The sequence below is a fragment of the Tupaia chinensis genome, unplaced genomic scaffold (assembly GCF_000334495.1).
Source record: "Tupaia chinensis unplaced genomic scaffold, TupChi_1.0 Scaffold143921_1, whole genome shotgun sequence".
Classification (NCBI taxonomy): Eukaryota; Metazoa; Chordata; class Mammalia; order Scandentia; family Tupaiidae; genus Tupaia; species Tupaia belangeri.
Window position 1 is genome coordinate 229,972 of NW_006203772.1, and position 9,129 is coordinate 239,100.

At 54.6% G+C, this 9,129-nt stretch overlaps 1 protein-coding gene across 3 annotated transcripts in view; it reads right to left on the reverse strand.

The window, feature by feature from the left end:
• Positions 1-3,733: 3,733 nt before the first annotated feature.
• Positions 3,734-9,129, reverse strand: part of UNC119 (unc-119 lipid binding chaperone) — a 5,709-nt gene continuing 313 nt past the window's right edge. The window contains exons 1-5 of one of the 3 annotated variants that reach the window (XM_014582944.2): positions 8,670-8,733; positions 5,586-5,699; positions 5,020-5,122; positions 4,696-4,868; positions 3,734-4,435 (exon numbers count right to left, since the gene is read on the reverse strand). In XM_014582944.2, the coding sequence (XP_014438430.1) occupies positions 4,323-4,435; positions 4,696-4,868; positions 5,020-5,122; positions 5,586-5,634 (438 nt within the window). In that variant the 5' untranslated portion in view covers positions 5,635-5,699; positions 8,670-8,733 and the 3' untranslated portion in view covers positions 3,734-4,322. Of the gene's footprint in view, positions 4,436-4,695; positions 4,869-5,019; positions 5,123-5,585; positions 5,701-6,521; positions 6,542-8,669; positions 8,734-9,129 lie in introns of those variants that run through there. The other 2 variants (XM_027767129.1, XM_027767128.1) reach the window with 2 other exon arrangements.

Sequence of the window (9,129 nt, forward strand, 5' to 3'; positions counted from 1 at the left end):
CCGGCCAGGCCTTCCCCAATACCATGCTGTTTTGATTATCACAACTTTGTAATATATTTTGAGGTCAGGATGTAAAATGCCTCCTACTTTATGGAGATATATGGCCTTTTATGATTCCAGACAAATTTTATGATTTTTTTTTCTATTTTTGTAAGGACTATCTCTGGTAGTTCAATCAGAATTTCATTGAGTTTGTAGATAAATTTGGGTAAGACTGACTTTTTTGGAGAGGTTTTTTGCTATAGGGCATGTGCGCTCACCAGAAAAACAGAGAGAGACAGAGAGACAGAAAATAAGAAATCACCCCCCACGGGGGATGGCCATGCTGCAATACCTTTTCCTCCATTCTCCCCTCGGGATCCTGGGCATGTACGCATACATGCCCAGTGTGAGTTTAAGCCACTGGGTCCAGGACTCGAACCACGGTCAACTACATGGGAGTCCAGCGACATAACCATTACGCTAACTGCTGGTCCCAAGACTGATATTTTAAAAATTATTTTATTTAACCATTTATTTACTTATTTAAATTTGACCAGAGAGGGACAGAGTAACCAGAGAGGGACAGAGTAGGAGAGAGAAAAAGTGAGACAGCAAGCCACCAGCTCCAGGACTTGGACCGCAGTCTGCCATGTGGGAATCCAGCACCTTTAACCACCATGTCACCTGCCGGTCCGGGTAAGACTGACATTTTGATTATATTTATTTTTCCAATCCAGGAACATGGGATATCTTTCCAATTTTTGTATAATTTTCTCTTTCTTTAAGTTTCTCAGTTTTCCTTGTAGAGGTCTTTCACTTCTTTGGTTAGGTTTATTCCTAGGTATTTTTTTTAAAGAATTGTTTATTTTATTTTATTTATTCATTTTATTTCAATTTGACCAGAGAGAGACACAGAGAGAGCAAGAGGGAAAGTGAGAAAGCAAGCCACCAGGTCCGGGACTCGAACTGTAGTTGGCCATGTGGGAATGTCCAGCATCCCAACCACCTTGCCATCTGCCAGTCCCCTATTCCTAGGTATCTTATATTTATTGTGGCTATTGTAAATGAGGTTGCTTTTTTCAGTTCTAGAGAACTGGGAGACTATTAGCTTTGTTTGGGTGTCTTAGTCTGTTTTGTGTTGTTGTTAACAGAATTTCATAGACTGAGTAATTTATAAGGAAAATAAAACTCTCACAGTTCTGGAGGCTGGAAAGTCCCATATCAAGGTGCCAGCATCTGGCAAGGGCCTTCACACTGCACCATCCCATGTCGGGAGGCAGAGGGGCAAGTGAGCACAACAGAGTCAGAGGAAGGGGACCTAACTTATCCTCCACACCCACAATAACGGCATGGCATTGATCCTTTCAAGAGGGCAGAGCCCTCATGACCTAATCACCTCTTAAAGATCTCACCTCCCTATACTGCTGGGAGGATTAAGTTTCCAACACCTGAACTTAGGAACACACTCAGACCATAGCACGGGGAGAATCCCAGTAACTGCAGAGCATTTGACATCCTGCTCCCTGTTCACTAAATACCAGCAGTGCTAATTAAGGACCCCAAAATCTCAGCCACCAGCACAGCTTCAACAATTACCTCGTCACCACTGACCTTCGAGGATCACCATCTCCAACCTTTTATCCCTTCTGGTCTCAGGGTATGAATTTCCTGGGTTTTGGTCATTTCCTCTGGGATATATGCACCGCAGCATGTCCCAGTCTGAGTTCATGACTCCCTCTAGCCCTCGCCTTGTTCCAGCCTGGGTTCCCAAGCCCAGTGATGGCACCCCATCCACCCCAACACCCAGGGCATACAACAAACATTTAGCCTTGACTCTTTCCTCTCTCCGGTCCCCTCATCCAACCACCCATCAGTCCTAGGGATTTCACCTGTTCAAAAATGTCAAGTTCATCTACTTCTGTCCGTTGCCATAGTCACTCACTGACTAGTTCAAGTTCCTTTCATCTCTTACAAAAATCTTTGCAACACCATCTTCACTGCCACGCTGCGTCTACTATGTAGTCCAGAGAGCCAGACTGCCTGCATTCAAATCCTGACTCTGCCACTTAGTGGCTGTGCAATGTTAGCTGGACCAGTTAACCTCTCTGAACCTGCATTTTCTGTAAAATGGGCATAAGTGTGCATTCCTCAGAATATCCTAAATTAACTCATTTAAAGCCCTGGACCTGGGTCTGACATTTGAAAGTATTTTTTTTTTAATTTTTAAAGAATTCTTTTATTTATTCATTAATTTATTTTAATTTGACCAGAGAGACACTCAGAAAGAGAGAGAGAAAGAGAGAGAGAGAGAAAGCCACCAGGTCCAGGACTTGAACCATGGTCAGCCATGTGGGAGTATCCAGCGTCTTAACCACCACACCACCCACTGGTCCCATATTTGAAAGTCTTGGCCATGATTATTAGTCTCATTCTATAACCCACTGTTCACTCGGCAGCCCAGGATAATGTGACCAGGCCACTCCTTAATCCTCCTCAGGAATTCCCACCTTCCTCAGAAGCCCCAGTGCTGAACCTCAGAGGCCCCAGTGCTGACCCGTCTTCCTTTCACATCATGAATACTCACTGTTTCGCACATACCTGCTAAGGCTTGCCTCCCAGCCTTCGTGTGCTGTTCCTCAGGCCTGCGTTTCCCAAGTTTACAAGCACCTGTCCCAATGCTGCCTTCGTGAGACTCCTCCTCACACCCTCCCAGCAGAACTCTTGCTCCCCTTGTGCCTGGACCACCCTGCTCCAGGGACAGGCAGTTGTTCTGTGGCTCACTCCAGTTAGAATTCCCGAAGTTCAGAGTAGGTTCTGCACCCCCTGCAAGAGTGCCACAGAACTGGGCTGAATTTCAGCCCTTCTGGGTCTGAGGGCCTGGGCCTCCCAGCCCAGTGGGCAGGCTGGTGTATGAGCAGGGCCAATGACAGCAGAACGTGAACCTCGTGAGCTCTCTGCCAACTGCAATGCCCGGATTTCCTCCTTTAAGTGGCTTCCTCCTGGGGGCCTAGAATAGGAGTAAAGGCTAATGGTGGTGTTACGTGTAGGGCGGCCCAGATCAAGGGCTCCCCAAGCCAAGTGAGGGCGAGGAGATGGCTCCAGGCCTTCGCCAAAGATGTCACCTTTTGTGATGAGGACTTGAGGCAGAGCCCAGTAGTCTGGTGGCCTCTGGAGATGAAGGAAGGTAGGGTGTAGGACAAGACCACCTCCCCCACACCTTCCTTCTCACCCTGGAGTGGCGGGCCTTTGTCCCAGCCCCTGCTCTGCTAGGGCCAACTATGACTTCAAACCAAAGCATCTTCTCAGGGCCTGCATCTCCAGTTCCATCCTGTCCTACATGCTGACTCTAGGTGCCAAGGGTGGTGTCAGGTACAGAGAACCAAGGGACAGAAGAACTTGGTGTCAGAGGGCACTGGAAAGTGAGAAGTGGAGAGTTTTTTGTTTGTTTTTGTTTTTAGATTTTTGTTATATGGCGTGTGCCCTTGCCAGAGAGACACATATAGAGAGGTGAGAAACCACCCCCAGGGGGGATGGCCACACCACAGTTCCTTCTCCTCCATTCTCCTGAGATTTTGGGCACACATGCCCGACATGATTTTCAAACCGCAAGTTGGCCATGTGGGATCCAAGGCCTTAACCAACTCACCACCTGCTGGCCCAGGTGGGGAGATTCTATCACACTGAGTTCATTACTACCTGTCGCCAACCTTCTCTCCTCTGCCCGTACGCACACACGCTGGCCCACACCAGAGAACAGAAAAGGAAAGTTTATTGAAAACTATATACAGCTGGTCCGGCTCCTACCACAGGCTGCAGGCTGGGATGGCCCCTCCCACACCTCAGGCCGTGTCTCCATCCCTGAAGGAGGTGGCTCGTGCTAGGGCCAGGGCCCAGACGCCTGTGGGCAGCTTGGCAGCCAGACTCCAATGTGCATCTTTGTCTGTGGATGGACAACTCTACATGGCCTGGAGGAGGAAGGCAGGGGACAGGGAAAGGATCCCTTCCCTGACCTGGTCACAGCCCAGATAGGGGAACACTATTCAGAATCCTGGGCACAGGAGGGCCTGGCTAAGCTGTCCCAAAGTCCTGGCTGCTCCTCTCCAAGATGCCTTCCTGGACTTAGAAGCAAACAGCCCCCCTACCCCACCCCATGTGCTAAGTCTCTTGGGCTCCACAGGCTTGGACTGGGGACACTGGCACCCTTCCTCCCAATGCTGACTCAGGGCCCAGGCTCTGGGAGCACTCCCCAAACAGAAGGCTGGGGGTTAGGAGGTGAGTGAAGAGGAGATCACAGCTGAGGGCCCAGGACCAGTCTCCTGGGGCAGGGGTGGAACTGGGGGTCAGGGTGTCCCACTGTAGGAATAGTCTGCTTTATTGTGCATCACCAGCCGGTCATCCACGAAGTAGAAGCTGTCAGACTGCGTCTCGTATGGGTGACGGATCATCTCGCTGACTGCAAAAGAGGCCCAGCCCGGCCGGGCACAGGTCAGGAGCCTGAGCTAAGCTACTGCAGGGGCTTCAGGACAGGGGACAGGGACATTTGAACAACCTCAGTTCCTCAGCCTCTTTGAGCCTCAGTTTCCCTACCTGGGAACGGTGCTAGACACAAAAGAGACCCGTGGTGGGAAGGGGGTGGTCAGACCCATAAGTACACCTCCTCCCCGCCTCCCACCATCCCTCCCCCGCCCTCCCCCGCTTCCCCTGCCCACGCACTCAGCTCCTCGGAGAGCGGGGGGAAGTCGTAGATGTGCTCGCAAGTGTTCTTGCTGCTGGGGATGCAGAAGCCAAAGTGGAAGTCAAAGCTTTTGAGCAGCTGGTTGCGGAAGTAGTGCCTCTCAATCATGCGGAAGTTGTTGACAGGCTTGTCTCCCACCGTGAACTCCACCCTGAGCAAGAGAAGGGGGAACGGCTGAGTCTGGCCTTGACGTGTGTCCACTAGCCAGCTCTGCAGACCCCCATCACGAGAGGCTCAGGAAGGACTTGCTCCCACCCTCTCTCGCCCTCACCCCCAGCCCTCACCCCAGCCCAGTGACTCACGTGGCTCCCACCTGCCTCAGGCGGAGGAAGGCAGGTGTGAACTGGTAGCGGACAAAGCGCCCAGCATTGGGGTCCAGGTCCCGCCGGTTGATGGGCAACCGCTCTGCAATGCACCCCAGCTGGGGCTCAGTGGGCTTCAGGCTGGGCCCTGACCCACCCAGGGTTCCACCCTAGGGCTCCCATCCATTTGAATTCTTAAAAACTCCCCAGGTACACATTGAGGGTTCAGGCCATTGGCTAAGCGGTGCCACCTGGGGGTTCTAGGTTAGCAGGTCACCAATTTTGGCTGAAGCTCCCAGGACCACAGGTGCACTAGGTCCAGGCCTCTGGGACTGCAGTTCCCAGGGAGGCCCACAGAGGGCAGGCTGGCAAGGGCTGTCCTCCTACGATGTCCAAGCCCAGAAACAGGTAGGAAGGAAGGGGTCTCACGGCTTGCAGCCTCCTGAGAACGCTGGGGCCCAGGCTCCAGCTCTGTTCCGACTCCTCTGTGACCCGAGGGGTCCCTGCACAGCCCTCTCTGCAGCTCTCACCCGCCTCTCCATCAATGGCCCGCCCAGCCTGCTCACCTGAGGCTGGGGGCTTCTTGATTTCAAAGAGGACAGTGCCTGAGTCCATGTCCCGAATCTTGAACCTGACGAAGTCGATCTTGTAGATATTCTCCTCAGGGGAGCACAGGTAGTCTAGGGGAGACAGGCAGCTGAGCAAAGAGGGGGTCCCAAAGCCCCTGCTGCCAGGTCCACTTCAGTGGGAACCCCGATTAGTGACTGCTTTCTCTGATCCTCAGGGTCACTGCCCTCCAGAGAAAGGGGATGGAGCCCCTCCCTGGGGGAGCCCCCACAGTGTGCAGGAGACATAACTCGGCCATGGGGACATAATGCGGGATGAACAGCCCCATCCTTGTGGTCTCTGGGGGGCCAGGAAAGGGCAAGGCAGAGGATGGTGGGCAAGGCCCCCTCCTTATTGTCCCCCTCCCCCTGAGGCTACTCCGGCCTCAGCCACGGCTGGTTGGGTGCCTCTGACAAAATGGGTGTGCAGTCTGGGGGGAGCCCCCAGTATGTGAGGGAAGATTCAGCCCTGTCTCTGGGAACGGAATTCTAAAGGGGTGACAGCTCTGCCTTGGGAGACTCAGCCTTCTCTGGAGGACACCTCCTCCACCCCATGCTGCCCCTGGCACATCTGGACAAGTCAGGCAACGTTGATCTGAGGGGACTTCCCCTTATGGGCAGTGCCGGGGCAGGTGAACAACCCCTTCCCTGTTCCTGCTCATCCCCTAGGCCCCCATTCCTCCTAAGCGGCTTATGCAAGCCCAGCTCCCTTAAGCAGCTTACCCAAAGCTCTGCTGACTCAAACCCAGAGTCTAGGAGATTGGGGGGGGAGGGCCACCTTTGCTCCCATACTCTGTTGATCTCCGAATGGAAAAAGTCTTATGAGCAGAGGGAACCCCCTTGTGGGTCACGTATGCAGCCTGAGCTCTGAGCCACCCCCCAGAGTGAACGTACTACCTGACCCCAATAGAGAAGAGCCTAGGCCAGTCCAGGAAGAGGGCGTGGCAGGTGCAGCAGGGCTGTGGCTGGGGGTAAGGAGAGTCCTCAGGTCCAAAAGAGGGCCAGGAACAGTGGCAGGCCCTGACTGAGGGCGCTCAGGGATCCGCAGGCCTGACCTCACTCTCACCGCCCTAGCAGCAACTGCAAGCGCTCAGGGAGGCCCTGGCAACAGGTAGGAAGGAGGAGGGAGGCGCGGCGGGGGGGCTCTGGTGCCGTGAGCCTCTCAGCATCACATCCTCCCCTGGTGGCCCACAGAGGCCCGGAAACCACTGTTCAGGCCCCTGGGCCACCTCCTATCCCTCTGGGGCAGGAAGAGGAAGTGAATATAAAGTCACTCTCTCTTCCTCAGACCTGGGGCAGCCCCCTTCAGGAAGCCCTCCTAGCACCATTTGGCACCTTGAGGCCTTGCAGGGACTATAGAAGGCTTAGAGAGGGCTCTGAGCCCTGGCCTGGCCACCATAGGCCATGAGGGGTGGGAGAAGAAAGGGGAATGTGAGTGGACAGCCCCTACCTCACTCCGAATGTACCACATTTCACAGAAAGGAAGCCCTCATCCAAAGGTACTAGAAAGCAGGTGCAAGGCACAGGGAGAGGAGGTGGCCGAGGAGGGGCAGAATCCTAGTGCCAGGTCCCAGCTCCCACACAGCCCCGCTTCTTCGCTCTCCAGGTTCTGGGGCCTCTCCTCTTACTTAGAAACAACGCGTGTTGTCTGACCTCAGTCCCTCCTACTGCAAACTCCATCTATCGCCCCTCTGTCCTGAGAGGAAGTGAAAACAGGGATGCCCATGACCCAGAACACCACAGCTACTCCCTCCCTTCTTCCAGGGAGGGGTGCGGCCTGGGACCCAGGGTCAGGCCAGGAGGGGCAGAGTGGCCAAGGGCTTGGGACAGCTGCTCCTTTCCCCTCGGCCACAAATAGCTTCCTAAGCTGGAATCAGGGCTCACTAATCCAGGAAGAGCAAACCTCAGGCCTTTGTGATTAGGGTCAGGAGATGCCACAGTTGAAGGACCCGGAACCCTATTCTCACCCCTGCATAGGAAATGGCTTCTCCCGCCCGTCCATCTGTGATTCCTCATCTCTACAGGCAATCGATTTCCTCCAACTTGGGAGACACATATTGGTCCCTGTGTTGGAAGCCCACCCGGTGGCAAAATAAACCCCAAAAGTTACCTAGGACTAAAACAGGTCGGCCTGACCTTCGGACTTCCTATTGCTCAGTTCTGCCCAGGGCTATGGTAAATCCTAAATGCTGCTGCTGCACTGGCTCCAACACTGGCCTGGGCCAAGCCCCCGCCCTCCACCGATGCTTGCTTGGGCAAGGGAAGCTCAGAGATCTGGGGCCCAGCCAAGAGTGGCTGCAGCCCAGCTCAGAGAGGAGGGAGGAGAGAGAAGTGCCCCCCAGGGACCCCGACACACAGGCCCAAGCCCTCCATCGCAGCACCCCCCCTGAGCTCTGACTGCGAGCTCTGGGCTTGCTGCTCCTGCAGCTACCCTGTGCAGGCCCACTCAGTCCCAGTCCCATGTCCCCACAGAGGGGCCCCAAGAGCTGCTCTCACAAACGGAGCCAAGGCAGGTTGCTGAGGAGTAAAGGCACGGTGAGGGGCCACTCTCACTCCAAATACCTCCTGTCCTCCGAGGCTCAGCCCCAGCCTCTGCCCAGAGGCTTCCTCACCCTGGTCCCCTCCCTGTGGTGACCCTCTCCCCTGCCCTGGATGCCTGGTTGTCCACCTCCAGGCAGCCCCCCCTTGTGGGGCCCTCAATACTATTGATAAGAGAGCCCTATTGACAGAGTGTGCAAAGCATGCCAGGCGTGTACAAAATCCGAGACTTATCTGATGTTCACATTAACCTGATGAGGTAGTTGTCATTAGCCCCATTTTGCAGATGAAGAAACATGCCCAAGGAGGTGAAGTTACTCGTCCAAGGTCACACAGCCAATAACGTGGCCAAGCTCAGACTCCAGCCCAGGCAGTCCAGATCAGAAACTCAACCACAGCAGAGACTGGGTTTCCCTTGATGAGAGAGCCCCCAGAAGAGGAAAGGCCCTAGTCCAGGCTTAGGGGGGCATTAACCCACGCCCAGGACAGGGCCCACAGCCAACACACCGAGGCTTCCTGCTCAGTTCCTTTCCTGGGAAGGGTGATGGCCCCAGTCTTCCCGATGGGGACCTGCAGTGATGAGGGCAATAATGATCAGGGAGACCTGAGGGTCTTATGGCCTCCTAAGTACTCAGCCTCCCCCTAGTCTCTAGGGTGGGGGCGAGGACCGGCTGCACGCAGCCCCTCTCCCCGTGTCAGTGCAGAGACAGCCTCAAGGAGCTGAGGAAAGACTCCATGGTAAAGGAGTACAGTTGCAGCTGCTGCCCCACCTCCACCATGGGAAAGGGGGATGGACCCCTCAAAAACGCTGGAGCGGGGTGCACATAAACCTCTCAAGGGTGAGGAGAGGCAGATAAGATCAAGGGAAAGGGGGACATCTCAGGCTTGGAGGCATAGGAAGAGGAGTAGAGAGGAGGGGGACCCAGGTGGGGGAGGGGAGTCTGGGAAGGGCTGAGAAGGGGGCGGA